General features: G+C 47.5%; 1 protein-coding gene across 1 annotated transcript in view; it reads right to left on the bottom strand.

Annotated features, from left to right (window-relative positions):
• Dpysl5 (dihydropyrimidinase like 5) overlaps positions 1–17,387 on the bottom strand; it is a 77,332-nt gene that overhangs the window by 44,423 nt on the left and 15,522 nt on the right. Inside the window, exon 2 of the mRNA XM_005073518.3 lies at positions 1,327–1,591. Within this exon, the coding sequence (XP_005073575.1) occupies positions 1,327–1,587 (261 nt within the window). The 5' untranslated portion in view covers positions 1,588–1,591. The remainder of the gene's footprint in view (positions 1–1,326; positions 1,592–17,387) is intronic.

Here is a 17,387-nt window from a genome sequence, read left to right as displayed (position 1 = left end):
CATGACAGGGGACGTGTGTCCCAGGGGATTGATTCAGCTTTGCATTTTAAAACCGCACTACTGTGATTCTGACACCTGCTAAAGACCCACATCACTAAGCAATGCTCACTTACTCACTAGGCAAATATCTACAGGCACAGAGGAGCAGAGGAGTCCAAAAAGGCCCTGCCCTCTGCTAGACCATGATCTGAAGTCTAGGGAGAGGCTGGCATGTGACAGACAGTTCATTACAAAGATGAGGAATAGCAGCAATGACCAGGGCTCCACCCACTTGGGGATCTTTTTTTTTTCTTCTTCTTCTTCTTCTTCTTCTTTAAAATGTAGTTTTCTTTTGACTTACCTGTCTCTCAAGTCTGGATTTCTAGGTTTTGTGTTTGGGAATGCATGGTAGCTTACACACAGCTGTTCAGGTGATAAACTGTGCCTGAGATACTCACAAGGAAAAAGAGAACTCACTACTACTATCTAAGCTGACTCAAAGAAGCTGAGGCAGGAGGATTGTCTTGAGTTAGAGGCCAGCTTAAGCTATAGAGCTAGACCCTGTCTCAAAAAACAAAAAGAAGCAAAGGGCATGGTGTACAGAGTGAGCTCCAGGCTAGCCAGGGTTAGGTAGTAAGACCCTGTCTCAAACACAGGGCATGGTGTACAGAGTGAGCTCCAGGCTAGCCAGGGTTAGGTAGTAAGACCCTGTCTCAAACACAGACAAACAAACTAGGAGAGGGTTACAGAAGATAGCTATGAATCGTTCATATTCTCTGTTATTTAAAACAACTAGAGGTGACTTTACAGTCTGTCACAGACATTGGTGACTTAATCTAGTTTACCATGCATAAACAAGTCTACCAATTGACGTGCACAGAACAAACACTAGCTGATTCTCATCTTCCTCCTAGGTCTGTGTTCTGTGACACAACAATATAAAAGTAAAGTCAGCTTCTGTCTTGGTCCATGGGTAATTCAATCAACTAAGCAGAACTAAATTCTTCCTTTTAAATGATCCAGGATATTTCGCTGAAACCCCTAGTCTAATTGCCCCCGAATCGATTCCTAGAGAAACTTTTTTTAAAAGATTTACTTATTTATTATATATACATAGTGTTCTGTCTGCATTTCTGCCTGCAGGCCAGAAAGAGGGCACCAGATCTCATTACAGACGGTTGGGAGCCACCATGTGGCTGCTGGGAATTGAACTCAGGACCTCTGGAAGAGCAGCCAGTGCTGTAAACTGAGCCACCTCTCCAGCCCTGGGAAGTATTGGTTCATGTGTGGCTTATCTGGAGCAGTCCCAGGAAGGAGAAAGTCACTTTGGGCACAGAGGAGGATTACCTTGGTCCCGTGGTAGAAGTCGTCCACGCACGTGGCGTTCATGAAGGTCTGGTGGAAGTGGGTGCTGGTGTCAATCCCTCCGGGGATCACCAACTTCCCAGTGGCGTCGATCACCTTGGCTCCTCCAGGTATCATGAGCTCACGGCCCACCTGCTGGATGATGCCATTCTCAATGTAGACATCTGCCTCGTGGGTACAGTCATCGTTCACAACCTTGCCCCCCTTGATGAGGATCCGCACACTGGCTGAATTGGCAAGCATGTTCCTAGGGAAGGTAAGTGGACTCTGGTTAGTGAGGCTTCACAGTCACCGAAGCCCACCCCTTTCTCTGGGAGCTCGGTTTCACAGCCTGGGAATAGAGATGGAGAGCCTGAAAAAAACAAAAAACTGGTCCCACAGGAAGCTTCAATCACAAGCCTTTCCCCCATCTCATTGCGGGTTTTCATTGGGAATCATGACCCAACGGCATTAATACAGAAGTTGGGAGGACTGGGCTATATAAGGTATGGACGAGTGTGTAGGAGTACACATGCATGGGTGTAAACACGTGTGGAGGTCAGAGGTCAACCTTAGGTGTCATGCCTTAGGCACTGCTCACTGTCTTTCCTTTCTAAAAAGAATCTTTTTAGGTTTATTTATTTATTCATTTATTTAGGTTTTTCGAGACAGGGTTTCTCTGTGGCTTTGGAGGCTGTCCTGGAACTTACTCTGTAGACCAGGCTGGTCTCGAACTCACAGAGATCCTCCTGCCTCTGCCTCCCGAGTGCTGGGATTAAAGGTGTGCTCCACCACGGCCCTACAGGTTTTTTTATTATGTGTATGAATATATGTATGTGTGCCATGTGTGTGCCTGGTGCCCAAGGAGGTCAGAAGAGGGTTGTAGGAATCTCATGGAACTTGGGTTAAGGATAGTTGTGAAACACCATATGGATTCTGGGAATCAACCCCAGCCCTCTTGAAGAACAGCTAGGACTTTTAACAGCTGAGCCATCTCTCCAACCCTGTTTGCGGTGTTTCTTGAGAAAGGATCTTTGACCTGGACTCGGAGCTTTCCAATTATGGTAGGCTGGCTGGTCAGCAGGTCCCAGGATTCTCCTGTCCCTGCTGTCCAGCTCTGGAATCCCCAGGGTGTACCACCACACCCAGCTTTCCGCATGGGTGCTGGGGACTGAACTCAGGCCCCCATGATTGTGAGCAAGTACTTTATTGTCCAAGTCATTTCCCCAGCCCCCAAGACATCCCTTCTTACCTTTCCAGAATGCTATCTGAATATATACATCCCTCTTTTGTCCTGGCTGGCTTTGAACTTTTGTTCCCTCCAATCTACTTCCCAAGTACTGGAGTTTCAAGTATGTAACCCTGTGCCAGTTTAAAACTTCATACCTACTATTTGATTCTATTCCCAAAATTTCACTCAGAGTCACATTTTACAGGTGAGAAAGATGAAATTTCTAAAGAATTTGTGACTACCAAACAGCCAGGTCAACCAATCTGGCTTATATGACCAGTATCTCTATAGACCTCCATGGTATAGAAGGCTCCTGGGGCATGTCTCAGAGAGCCAAGGTCTCCAAACCCCCATGACTGTCTAACTCATGACAGTGTTCATATAGAGTCAGTGGCCTTCATGCCCCTGGAGAGTCCTTAAAAGTCTACTACCCTTGAAGCCTTGGTAACTGGCTGATAATGTGTAGTAAACTTGTTGAAGTGTTGAAAAACCACCTATGGCCAAACATCCAACCCCAGAGACTTAGAACTCAAATGAAACATGTATGTATGTATGTATGTATGTATGTATGTATGTATGTATGTATTTATAGGCATTGTCTCACTATGCAGCCTTGAATGCCCTGGAACTCACTCTTTAGACTAGAACTTACAGAGTTCATCTGCCTCTGCCTACTGAGTGTACTATACACAGCTTGAAGTCCACTTTCATACATGGTAAATGTCTCATCCTTCAGGACTCCATCCTACTGTCCTCTCTATGAAGACACTTCCTCTGACTCTCCCTGCATCTTCTACAGACTCAAGTGCTCCATGGAATTGGATTCTACGCCAACATATAGTCTAAGGCTTCACAGCAGAATCCCACAGTCCCCTTTGTCCTCAGCTCTGCTCTTCCCCAGGATCTAGTAGAGGGTACATGAATTTTCTTGGCTTATGTTGCTGTGATAAGTATCATGGCCAAAAGCAAATGGAAGGAAAGGGTTTATTTTAGCTTTAGGTTACAGCCCACTATGAAGTCAAGGCAAGAGCTCCAGGCAGGGATCCGGAGGCAGGATCTGGAGCAGAGAGTATGGAGGAGCGCCACGAACTGGCCCCCATGGCTTCCTTTTTATACGCCCCAGGTCCACTTGCCCAGGGACAGCCCCACCCCAGATGGACTGGGTCCCCTGCAGAATCGGCAATTCAGAAAATGCCCTATAGACATGCTTGCATGCCAGTCTGATGGAGACAATCCCTCAGCCGAGGTTCCCTCTTTCCAGGTATGTCACGGAGATAACTGAAGCTCACCATGACAACATGTGAAACCAGTGACTAAGTGACAAAAGACCTCAGCTACTGACGGCATGATCAGGACAGGCCAGTGTCAGAAGGTTCTGGAACATCTGGCGGTCTTGGACACCAGATCATGCTCCTAACATAGCAAAGTGAGGTGAACAGAGTAAAAGAAGAGACGTATTTTCTCTCATCAGGTCTTGGATCTGTGGAAGAAACATCTCTTTGCAAGAAGACTCAACAGCAACCCGGAGTGTTTGGCTTGTTCTCCTGTATGTGGTTGGTTAGAGCAGACGTCTCATGTTTTTGTCAACTGCCTATGCTTGCATTTGTGGAAACAACCCCAGGAGAGAATCCAGTACCCTCTAAATCTAGCCACCAGGCGCTCCTGAACTGTTGGGGAGAAACTGGCACTCGGGTTGTTACCCAGGGGCATGCTGGGACATAGACAGGTGGCTGGGAGTAACAGCTGTGCCCCTACGAGGTATCACTCTGACCTCTGACCCTGGGGGAGACCTTGCTCCCCAGTGTGGGAGGTACTGACAAACAGGCTACGGAGGAGCTGCAATGGAGAGACTGGAGAAGATGGGGGGGAACAACAAGCCCTGTTGTCGAGGCCAGACACATTTCAAGGGCTCTTTTGTCCCACTCTCTGAAAACTGGAGTCTTAACTTTGTAAGTAAAATTCTGAAAATGGCCAGGCAGTAGTGGCCCCCGCCTTTAATCCCAGCACTCGGGAGGCAGAGGCAGGTGGATCTCTGTGAGCTCAAGCCCAGACTGGTCTACAGAGTGAATTCCAGGATAGTCTCCAAAGCTATAGAGAAACCCTGTCTCGAAAAACAAAAATCTGAAAATGGTTTTGGTTTTCAGGTGATGGGAAAAGTACTCAGGTCAAAATTTCTTTTGCCTTCTTCCCTTCTCTCTCATTTCAGAGCCAAGCTCAGTTGTGACAAAGAGACTGGTCTTTGTGACAAAATGATGGTGGCAGGGGGGGGGGAGGTGCAGATACACATCCCTTGCCTTTCCAAGCAGTTTTAAGGCTCCCGTATGCTGGGACGCTGCTCCATCCTCACATTCCTGTTCTAGAGGACAATACTGGTTTGCCTTGGTGCTCACAGCGCATGTGTGGGGCAGGAAACCGGAAGGACGAGGCAGGGACAGCTTACAGGGGATTCTGCTCTGAGTTCTGCCAAGAGCACTATCTGGGAGGGCAATAGTAGCAGTGACTGTCAGAGCCCAGCACTTTCTGTGCTACCCTGTGAAGAGCGAACGCAGCAGGAAGTGCCAGCCTCAGTGAACAGGAGGAAACCGGAGTTTTGGAGGGACGGGCCATGGGGGCCTGTTGAAGGTCACACACACCCCAGGGGAAGGGGTGCACTTCAGCTTCAGGATGGGCAAGCAGAAGGGAAGTTAGTAGCGGGAACTCAGCCCTGGACGCCCAGGTGATTATGATATTCGTCATGGGCCCACTATTTTCAAAATGTTTTATAATCAATAAACTTGTGTTGCTTTTATAATCTGAATGTTCATATGTTTGCTTTGTTTTTTGTTGTTGTTGTTTGGGCTTTTGTTGTTGTTTTGAGAAAGGGTCTCTCTATGTAGCTCTGGCTGAATTGGAACTTCCTGTGTAGACTGAGTTGGCTTTGAACTCTCAGAGACGCATTCACCTCTGCCTCCAGAGACTAAAGGCTTGCACCAATGTAAGCTGATCAGGCTAGCTGGCGGAATTCAGTGCATGCCATCCTTTCTCAGAAGAGCAGAAGTGCTGTGCACAGGACTCTAGTGCTCCCTGACCTTCTCTCTGGGCTGCCACTGTCTAAACACGTGTTCTTTCCCTACTTCCCAGCTGGAAATCCCTGAAGGCAAATGTAGCCCTGACAGCTCCCCTGAAGGATAGCAGGCAATCCAACATTTTCCATGGCCTGGCGACACCAGTCCTACAAGGCTGGGCAAGTCTTGGATAGTCGGGCTGGACTGCACTTAGAACCACCGAGGGGAAATTCCTCCACTCATTACTTACCCACAGGAGGATGGAGCTAGGATTGACACTTACTGCATACTGCCAACATTCGCACACAGACTGTGGGGAGACCTTGCCATTTCCGTGAGTCTGAGGCACTGGGGTCCTTGACATGGCCATCTTGGTATCAACAATACATATTTACTCAGGATTTCATCTGTCTGCCCCCCCCAAGTCTCCCTACCCTCAAATGTATACGCTGAAGCCTTATCCCCCAAGGGCAGATGTCTGTATCTAGACATGAATCTTTAAAATGAAATGAGGTTATAAATAGGATTAAGGAACCCTGACCTGATGGGATTTGTGCCCTTGTAAGAGGAGAGAACAGATGGTCTTTTTTTCTTTTTCTTTCTAAGGATGTTAGAAAAAATAAACATGAAAAGTCTCATATGAAAACACAGTGAGAAGGTAGCCATCTATCAAGTAGGCCCTCTCCAAATTACAGGCTTCCAGCCTCAGAACTAGAAGCGAGTTAAGTTTTTATTGTTTGCTCCACCCAGTCTGTGACATTTTGTTACAGCATCCCTGGCACACAAATGTAAATGCACACACTCTAAGCCTTAAACTATGCTACCTACTGAAGTGGGATGACCTAGTCCCTAAATCTACAGCTGTCCAGTGGAGCCCCTAAGGCATTACCCACAGACTAGCCTTGAGGCAGGATTGGACCCAGCGCCAGGAGCTGCAGGAGGTGCATTATCCCGGAACACCCTCAACCTGCCCTGCCTTGTTCAGATACTACCAAGGCAAGTTTGTTTAACACATTTCCCCTGCTCAAGCATCCGGAGACGATTTCTTTAATCATTTTTTTTCCTGGATACAACTATGGAAAAGACCCATGACCTGCTCTGAAGAAATCCAGCCTACTTTAGGAGGGAGACACGGGTAACCACTTCACAGAGGCACTGAGAGGTAAAGAGATACACACTGACAGATACTGGTTTAAACTGGGTGCCTTTTCCAGTCTGCCAGGGTGAGACCAGCTGTCTTTGATGGCCGGAAAGCCTCGTGACTTGTGTCAGTATCCACCCACAGGTTTCTACATGTTCAAGTCAGTGTTGCCGTTCTATTTCCCGCTGGCTGCTGGCTGTTGACATTCATTAGGCTCCTCACCTCCTCCATAACCTCATTAGCACCTGTTCCAGCAGCTTGCCTGGCTCGGCCCTGCTAAGCTAAACATGAAGCACGTTCGTTCGTTCCTGGCATCTCTCCACAGCTTTACCAATCATCTGCATGAGGAAAGGTTTGGGACTGAATGGACCCTTTTGGAGGGTCCCCAAAAGGGAGCGATTCGAAGGCCATTGTAATAATGCTCCTCAGTGCCATCAATGTCCCTGGCTATCCTGTCCCTCTGCTCTGGGGGAGCCACCTGATCCAGGCAGCATTCTAGTCAGAGGGTTCCGACCAAAAGAACACAGAAACTACAGAACGTAGCATTGATTTTTACCGGATCACCAGCTTACTCCCCAATCACACCGCAACAGCACAGACAGAGCCCACGTCTGGCTCACCATGCTATACAGTGCACGCTGTGTGCTCCGTCCCAGGCTGGAAACCTGGGTGCCCTGGGCTGGGGATGGCACTTAAAGACGCAGCCTCTGGGAGGCAGTGAGGTTACAAGATGAAACCCCTATAGATGGGATTAGCTTGTTTATTAGAAGAAACAGGAGACCAGCATCTCATTCTCACTTTCCTCCAGGTGAGGACACAGCATAAACACATCTGTTCCCAGGAGCCAGGAATAGAGCCCTCATCAAACACCAAATCAGTGGGTACCTCGACCTCAGCACCCCCAGGCTTCAGAACTGTCAAATCACCAACTCCACCTTTTTCCATTCTGTCAGTCTGAAGAGACTAAATAACATGTTAGGCAGAAATGAGCATTATAATTTAATCACCATTAAGGGACGACTGGGCCTTGAAATAAATGTCACCTCATTTAGAGGCTCCTGGCCCGTGCATTTAACAACAACACAAATTTTATTTGTCTATTCAGGCAAAAGAATTTAGAACACATGTCTGCCTCAGGCAGAAATGATAAAAATGCCTGATAGTTACAGCTGTTAGAAAGAATACGGCGTGGCATTCTGGAACTGCACCTATTGTCCGGTTTGGTGTGACTTCCCCTCCAGTCTCTGGACTTTTATCAACAAAGAAGGATTCACCAGGAGGGACATGGTAGTGTCCTCTGCAAGTGGAGGCATCTGAAAAATTCTAAATTTATTCAGAGGCAGTGAGGCCTTCAACAGCAAGATGGCGCATATGTTGATGTGCCAAGACTTATCTAACTGCACACAGCTTGCATCCCCAGATTCCCCGGTTCTGTGGCATCTGCATTTCTTCAGTCAGTCCTGGGTTAGTGCTAAGGGGACATGTCATGCTGGGATCCGGGCAGGAAGTCTTTCAGAGAGAGCCTCTTCAGGGTGGGTTCAAAATAGCAACCCTTACCGCTATCCAGCAACAGTCTTGCTGAACAGCAGAAGCTCCGCCTCTTGGAAACTGCGGGTGGGCGGTGGGCGTTCCTAAAGCAGAAGCAGCGCTGGCAACATCTTGCCGGCAGAAACAGTCAAGGTTAAATGCAGCAGCCACGAAATGCACACACCCTGGACTCCTCGAAGGCGGCAGTGCTCAGCAAGGAAATGCCGACCCTAAGCCTGCATTTTGGAATTGTCTGCTTCTGTCATCACCTTCTCCAGCTCCCTGTGCCTGTGGGGAGGCGCCAGACAAGGGAAGCCTGCACCGTCTGCCCCGCACAGCACCCCGCCCCCATACCGCAGCAGTTCAGCTGGAGGCTGCACACGGGTTCAGCGGGGCTCCTTCCCGCACAAGGGCCTCAACGCGAACTTGGCACTGGTTTTTAACACATAGATTCCTATTTTTAACAGGCATTGGCTGGCTCACATTTCCTCTTTTGAGAGATTCCACACGAAAGTGTGTGGGGACATTTTTCTTCCCCTGGGAACCCTGCCCACTCTGGGGTGTGTCTCTTTCGCTTGTTTTCTCCACTTTTCTGTAATGATTCTTAATAAAGCTTCTGTTTTGCAAAGTGAGGGGGGAGAGTGAATGTGGTTTGCCATATAACTTGCCCTTAAGACATAAAAAAAAAAAAAGGACGAAGAAAGGAAGGAAGAAAGGAAAAGAAAGAAGGCAAGAAGTTCCTGTGGGATTTAAGCTCGATTGGAAGCCAACATGAGCTGGCTGGTGCGGTGCTAAGTTGCCACAGGATCAAAGGACGACACAGTTGTTTCGGAATAACATGAACAGAAAACCTGCAGTTATTTTTTTCCTTCTAATCAGCACAAAAGAAAGCAACAGTGAGATGGCATTTAGTAGCTTTCTCCCTGGAAGAGTCATCCTCAAAGGGTGTGAGGATTGGGGTTCGGCTCAGCGGTAGAGCTTGCCTAGTATGTGAGACCCTTGGTTTGATCCTGACACTTGGGAGGCAGAGGCAGGCGCATCTCTCGTCTACAAGAGCTAGTTCCAGGACAGGCTCCAAAGTAACACAGAGAAACCCTGTCTCGGAAAAATAAAAAATAAACAAAACAAAAACAAATTGAAAGATCATGAAAACCAGAGAGGAACTTAGAGGTAAATGGGGAACGCTGAGTTAAAAAATTAAAAATGTCAAATCATTTTACATGTATGGGTGTTTTGCTTGCTTGTATGTCTGTGTATCATGTACATGACTGATGCCTATGAACATTAGAACAAGACATCAGATCCCCTGGTTGTGAGCTGCCATGTGCGTGGTGGGAACTGAACCTGGGTCCTCTCAAGAGCAGCCAGTGCTCTTCACAACTGAACTGTTTCTTCAGCCCCAATTATTTTTAAGGAAATTGATTTCTAAATCTAGAAAGCAATATATATATATATATACATATAGTATTTAACTAATATAAAACACAGTAAGATTTGTAATTAACTCCTAATAATTTTAGTCAACAGTTGAGTAGATTTTAAATGATATTTATGGGGTTGGGGTATAGCTCAGTGGTAGAAAATGCACTTAACACGTGGGAGGCCCCGGGGCCAATCTCCAGCGTCAAACTAAAACCGTGTAGAATAAAGCTGATGACACACAAGTAAGGCGTACAGGTAATGACAGGAGGACCTGCAGGCTCAGCACTGTCATCGACGAGTCCTGGAGGCTCCTTTTCAGAGGTAAGTACTCCTTAGTGTCAGTGGCAACTAGGTGATCACAGAAGAAGGAGAAAGCCACAGCTGACTCCGCTCCTATGTCTTCTTTTCCCTGATGTTCCACAGACTCCACCTGCCCTAGACTGAGTTTTTCACCAACCCTGGTCCTCTTTTCTTTCTTCTTCCTTTCTTAAACAAGCAGGGACCCAAATCCCATTCCATGTCAATGAGAGCTCATTTTCTTATTATCCAGGTACCCACCATACTGTTCTGGATTGTCCCACAGGCAGTAGGGACACATCTTGTCTGAAACAAATTTTATTATTCTGTTAATTTTCTCAGATAACTGGGCTTTTCCAGGAGCCCCAAGCCAGAGTCTACCCAAGAGAGTTGGTTTGAGTGACAGGCCTGATTTGGGTCAGCTGGGAGGCCCATGTAAAATGTTTTGAGGGATTCTGCAACTAGAACCTCACCACGGGGAGGGGAACTGGAAGGACCAATCAAAGGGCAGCTCTTTTATATTTTGTCTGGGACCTCCAAAGACTAGTTGGGGACCTGGACACCAGGGATCTGGACATAAAGAAAGACCACATAGACAAGGGATACCTGGACACAACAACTAGAAAGAAGTTGCGGCAAATTTTACATTCAGTATGTGACATCATCTTGGGTTCTTTGTACCCACAAAGATATTTATAGTTCAGACTGGCTAATAAAGAGCGCTCATAATGTCCCTGGGACCTCTTTCTGTAACCTGGAGGCTGGGCAGCATCAGCCCTACAGACGGTGTGTATCATTCAGGGGGAGGAATGGCACAGGGTGTTGGAAAGTGGGGACCACAAAGCATTTCTATCTGTAGTACTGTCCCTCCTGAGTCACTGTACTACCAAGAAAGTAGGAGGGGCCCAAGGTGATGGGGATTAGAGCCAGCACCCTAAGAGGCTTTGAAGGAAGAGAACCCCCTGCTCCTAGGATGCCTGTGTGATGGCTGGGCCAGGTATTTAGCTTTTGAAAAAGTTTAAAAGCGAACTCAAGGCAAAGGAGCTGCTGCGAACCTCACCCAAGAGCAGCTGCCTCCTCCCGTCCACCCAGGCTAGGGAGGAGATAAAGGAACAAGTCGCAAACCCAAGGGCACGGAGTCCTTAACAGGCTAAGATCAAGTAAGAGGTTTTAATCCCATGGGTTCATCTGGATTGGCCTGGATCAGTGCGGCTGGCCCTGATGAGCTAGGAGCAGCAGTGTGAAAAGGACAGGAGCCACATTCCCAGGGATTAGCTGTGAGAGGGTGGGAAGAAGCGGATCACAGGGCACTTGTGCAGCAAGGTTAACTTTGCTGTAAGGCCCGGGAAGAAACCGGCAGCTGTCAAAAGCCAGAGTCCAACGGGTGTGTGTGTGTGTGTGTGTGCCTGAAAGTGTGTGAGTGTGTGTGAGTGCATATGAGAGTGTATGTGAGTGTGTGCGTGTGTGTGTACTGGGGGTGGGTTAGGTTGGGACAGGTTGACTTCACTGTATGTTGATACCCATGGGCATTTTGTACATCCTTGGGTCCTGCCATGAACACATAGGCAGACCCTGGCTCCTTCTAAATGTCTAGAGGTCAAGTATTGTGAAGAAATATAAGTATGATGACACCCCATATTCCTGGTCCTCTGGGGATGACAGAGGTATGCATGCATGAGGGACAAGTACTCTAGTCCCCTGACTGAGGCTTTAGCCAGAGAACACCCAACACCAGGGAGCAGCAGTCACTTCCAACCAAGTCCCCTCCCAGATCCCTGGCAGATTCTTCAGCTTTGCTGAGCTACCCAGGGCCCCCGCCAGCTGTCTCCAGACCCAGAAAGAATTTCACCCGCACCATCTGAAGGAAGCAGCTGCAGCTCATAGACCTCCAAAGTGGCTGCTTCCCAAAAGCCAGCCGCCACATGGAGGGCCAGATGTCACAAGCTAGGAGGGACAGGCAAAGGATTCTTCTCAAGTTGAGACCTAGGTTCTGAGATTGACAGTCACAAGCAGGAAACAACAATAACCAAAAAACCCAGTGCTGGAGAGATGGCTCAGTGGTTAAGAGCACTGGATACTCTTCCAGAGGACCCAGGTTCAATTCCCAGCACCCACATGACAGCTCACAACTGTCTGTAACTCCAGTTCCCAGGGATCTGACACCCTCACACAGATATACATGCAGGCAAACACCAATGCTCACAAAAAGTAAATAAATCATTAAAAAATCAAAACAAACAAACAAACAAAAAACCAAACCCAAGTTTTCCTAACTACAAAAATACCATAAGCCTGGACTACCTTACAAAACAATCTAGACTCAGATGGAACTGGAACATGGTGGTGGGTTCAAGACCTCTCACCACACACCTGGGTGTGAGAGACACGGACATCGGCTTTGAGTTAGTCTTCAAATTGTTAAATGAATTCTTTTTTTTTTTTTCGAGACAGGGTTTCTCTGTATTGTTTTCGAGGCTGTCCTGGAACTCCCTCTGTAGACCAGGCTGGCCTGTTAAATGAATTCTTATACACAATTCATTAAACATTTAAAATGAGGATGGGTCCCGACACAAAGAGGGAGAGAGTGAAGAGTCCCAGGCTTCTGAGGGCGTGTGAGGAAATGGAGAGGTTTCAGCATGAGGCAGAGCCAGGAGCGTCCGGCTTGATTTCAGCCCTCTGAACATTTCTCTGTGGCCGTCAAGTGACATCAGCAAAAGCAGCACGTCGCAACTCTTGAACATCTTTGCATTGTCAGCCTCAGTAAGTCTCACAAGAGCCCTCTGAGGTAATCGTGGTGACTCTTGCCGTGGCTGAGGAAGGTCGAGCCAGGCTTGCAGTCCCTTGACGGTGGAGCCTTGCTGAATTCACCTCATCCTACTGAGAGTAATGAAGGGGCTCACTAAACCCTGGCTGAAGGATGGATAAGCCAGCGTGATAGGGCTTTGCATGCATCAAGGGCTGGCCATAAGAATGGCCAACAGAAATGGTCAAGAAGCTTCTCATTGAGAGTTCTGAGTAGTGGTGGGCCAAGGACTTGGGAGAGGACCACCGCAGGCATGCTCTCCTTTCTTTTGAAGAAGCTGGAGTGGCAAGCACATTCATAGTCTGGGGGAGGTGGGCTTAGAAGTGGGTCTGGGATGAGGAAGCTACTTCAAGACACGGGGTAAAGTCTAGGAGTGCAGAACCAGCAACAGAGGCTCTGAGAGACTCATAGCCCACGGGGTGTCAGCGGCAGCCGGTGTACGGCCATGGATAAAAATGTGAAGGGAGACTGGTCTTAGGATGGTCAGCTGGCTGGCTCCGGCTGCCTGGAGGCGGAAAAGCCATGTCTATGGCAGTCAGGCCTGAGGGCGCAGAGTTAATTAGGTGGCCCACAGAACAGGAAAGGAAGGGACAGAGCTAGGAAGGGATCAAATGTTTTCATGGAAAGAGGGGAGGGGGACATCTTGAAACATAGCCAGGGTCTGTCTAGAAAGTTAAATAAATAAAGACAACTTTAAAAGTTAACTATTACTTTCTTTCTTGAGATCCCTTAACTCCGTCAGGAGATGGCAACTAACCTGTACTGGTAAGGGGCGGCAGAGAGCCGAGAGCTGGCCCTGTGCACGGTTCTAGTGCATGGTACTTCAGGGCGCACAAGTCACAGCCGGCCGTGGGTGATGCTAATTTCACTCCACAGATAATGACCAGGCAAGGTCACACACTTTGTGAAAAGGGGCAAGAGCGGGAGTAATTCTAAACAATTGTATAGTAATCAAAGGTCTGGACGGTGCTAATGGGCTGACACATGGATGCTTTCTCATGTGGACCATTTAGGAGGCACCTCAAACCCAGCGTGGTACTCAAGTACTTTACGCTCATTACTGCCTACTAAACAAATGGTTTTCGTCTGTCCCCCTGTGCTCAAGCCAGACCCTTACTGCTTACCTGAAGTATGACATTGCTATTACATGAATACTCCAATTGGTATGTGGATCTCTCCACTGCGCTGGTATTGAGCCTGCTAAACTGCAATCCAGATTTCAGAGACAGGGAGGGCAGAGTTTGATGGGGACCCCTTTTCTGCACCATGTGTTTCAATACATGGCCCCTGGCTGGTGGCACTGTTCTGGAAGGTTGTAGGACCTTTAGGAGGTGGAACTTGGCCAGAGGAGTGGGTCACTGTGAGGTGAGCCTTGAGGGTGACAGTCACCTGCTTAAGGTCTGAGCCCTCTGCTTCCTGATGTGTGAGATGTGAGCAAGTAGCCTGTAGCCTGATGCTCCCCTGCCACAGACTCCACTACACCCTTCCCCTCATGCCACGTGCCGTCTTCTCAAGCTGTGAGCCAAATAAATTTTCCTTCGGATTGTTTCGTTTGGGTATTTTATCATAGCCAGGACACACACACACACACACACACACACACACACACACACACACACGACAAAAAAAAAAGCCAAGCAAACAAGGTCACCATATGACGGCATTGTACAAGGTGACAGATAGCATTAACAATCAATGAATCAGAAATTTACAGTAGGAAGAAATGCATAGTCAAACATCTCCAGTATGAGACGGAAGCCAGATGAGCTAGGCGGGCACTGAGAAAAGTGGGGACAAACTTAACTCTGACTGGAGTACAGGACCCCCTCTCGGATATGCTTCTGACCTGAAACTTGATGGTTGTTTAGCTCCCCGGGGTATGGGAGAGGCCAACCAAGGGAATTTCAGACGGGAGCCCCAGAGGCCATCTGGCACTGAGCATCCAACAACTGGTGCATATCATGTGTGAGAACCTAAAGGGCAGGGCCCATCCCCCAAGGCTTGAGACACACCCTCAGAGTAGGGTCAACACTCTGAGCAACGGGAAGGTTTGCCAATGCCTTGAGCTAATGAGTGTCATCATTAGATTTACACTTTACGTTAAAAAAAATTAAGTAAATAGAGCAGACTGGAAGAAAACATAGCAGTACTTTTCAACTTAATTGAGATTTCTGCAATGGAATCCAAAACCAGAAAAAACAAGATTGATTTAGCTATGATACTGGGAAACTGTAATACTGCAAAAGGTACTACAAACTGCTTTCCATAAAAATAAATAAACACTGGTTCTGACATATTTCCAACATATAATCAAGGATTAACACTTGCAATATACAGGGGTGTTTATACATCACCAGAGGAAAAGAAATACTCCAATAGAGAAAGCAGAATAAGAGCCGCAAGCTATTGGGAGACGGGAACATAGACAGCTAATAAGAAAATGAAAAGATGCTCACCTTTATTAATATTCAAAGAAATGCAAATCAAGATGAGCTTACATTTTACACCTGTCATAAAGGCACAGAGGAAAAGGAACAATGCCCAGGGTGAGAAAAGCAGGCACTACAATAGGCCTGGTGACACATGCCTATAATCCCAGCACTTGGGTGGCAGATACGTGGATTGTGCTGTGAGCTATGCATACACGCACATTTAAATGACTCATGCAATCAATGATGGCATACCTGGTATTGTGCAGGAAGGATATTAAATATGCATCCCAACTTACAGTACACAGCGAGTCGGTCATCTATCTGGGATTTATCTCAATGTAAAACACTAAACAATATAGATTCTAGGAGGATGATTCATGAAATGACACACCCAAAAAAAGGAACAGAGGAGACTTTCTGAGTTGGAAACCTAAGCCACCGAAGACAGGGCAGCTTCCTGATACCATACAATTAACTTGATGAAGTAAAAGAAGCCTCTGATAATATCAACTGTCAATCTGACAATCTAGAGCAGTGGTTCTCAACCTTCCTAGTACTTCGACCCTTCAGTACAGTTCCTCGTGTTGTGGTGACCCCAACCATAAAATCGTTTTCGCTGCTACTCTATAACTGCCATTTTGCTACTGTCATGAATTGTAATGTAAACATCTGGTAGGCAGGGTATCTGCGTGAAAGAGTCGTTTGACCCCCACCCACCAAGGGGTTGTGATCCACAGGTTGAGAACAGCTGGTCTAGAATCACCTGGGAAATGGGCCTGTGGAGGGTTAGTTACCCTGACTGCACTGACTGAGGCAGGAGAACCCGTTCTCTTTGCAGGTGGCTCCATTTCCCTGGGTGGGGACGCTGGGCTGTACAAACGGCGAAAGAAATGGAACAGCACACACAGCTTTATTGCTCACTTCTGACTGCAGCTGGGTTGCAACCAGCTGCTTCAAGCTCCGGCAACTTTGACTTCCCTTCCTCGAACTGTGAAAAGATAAAATGAACTGTTTCCCCCATCACAGCCATGGGAAAAGAAACTGAGACAGTGCCACAGAAATAAGTCACCAAACAGTTAAGTGGCCTGGGAAGACACGTGCTGTCCGTGTGACGGCTCTGGGCTCTTAAATACTGATGGGAACACTGTGTGGAAACAGGAGGAAGGCTGGGAAGCTCTACCCAGCGCAGCAAGTCTAAACCTGTGCAGTCCGACCTTGGCAGCAGCCAGGGGCACGCGAGTAGAAGCACCCTTGAGGTGATTCCTGACATTGGCAGGCGATGAGTGTGGGTTTGGCATGAGGACAGACTTAGCTGACGGAGATCTCTGCTAAGATTTCTGGAAGCACATGGCTGTGCTGTTAGTATTTAAGCACAGAAATAAAGACACTGGAACCTGAGGAGACAGCCCCAGGGACGGCCGCAGGAACACTGCTGTAGTCAAACACAGACAACTGGATCAGGTGGGGTGCCCATCAGTGGGCAGTGGCTGCATAAACCGCAGCGGTCTCCATCCCTTTGAATGTTAGACGTGTAAACAAGATCTGCACCAGGCCAGGCAAACTGCAGACGTGTATGTCACTAAAATGGAAACCAATGCAGGCACTTACGATATCTGTGCACAGAAGCAAACTGTTCATTTTCACACGTGGACAGTGACAAAAATCATCTGCCTCCACATCTATGTGTATACACATTGGCAAGTGCATGGTACAGACAGGGACTGAGACACCACTTCAGGGTGGCAGGGTGGGTGCTAATGTTTAAGAAAAAGAGAAGACTTTCTTTTTAAAGAAAGATGAGATGGCTCAGCAGTTAAGAGCATGTACTGAGCTTTGTAGAAGACCTGAGTTTGGTCCCAGCATCCACATTAGGTGACTCACAACCACTTGTAATTCCAGCTCTAGGGGATCCAATATCCTCTTCTGGCCTCCACTGACACCTGTGCACAAACACAGGTATATACACATAATTTAAAAATAAATCTTAAAATAAGAACTAGAATGGACCGTGTATGTGTGCATCTGTATAATGGGTACATCAAAGATGGTCAGCACACTGCTGGCAGTGGTTATCCAAGGGCAGTTCACTCCCTTCTTGCTGTCTTTTCTTACATCATGTTTGACAGTTTCCCCTACTCACCCTTTAAAGCGTTTTTTGTTTTGTTTT

The sequence above is a fragment of the Mesocricetus auratus genome, unplaced genomic scaffold (assembly GCF_017639785.1).
Source record: "Mesocricetus auratus isolate SY011 unplaced genomic scaffold, BCM_Maur_2.0 Super-Scaffold_100024, whole genome shotgun sequence".
Lineage (NCBI taxonomy): Eukaryota > Metazoa > Chordata > Mammalia > Rodentia > Cricetidae > Mesocricetus > Mesocricetus auratus.
The sequence above is the reverse complement of the archived record's forward strand: the minus strand, read 5'-3'. Positions and strand labels throughout refer to the sequence as shown.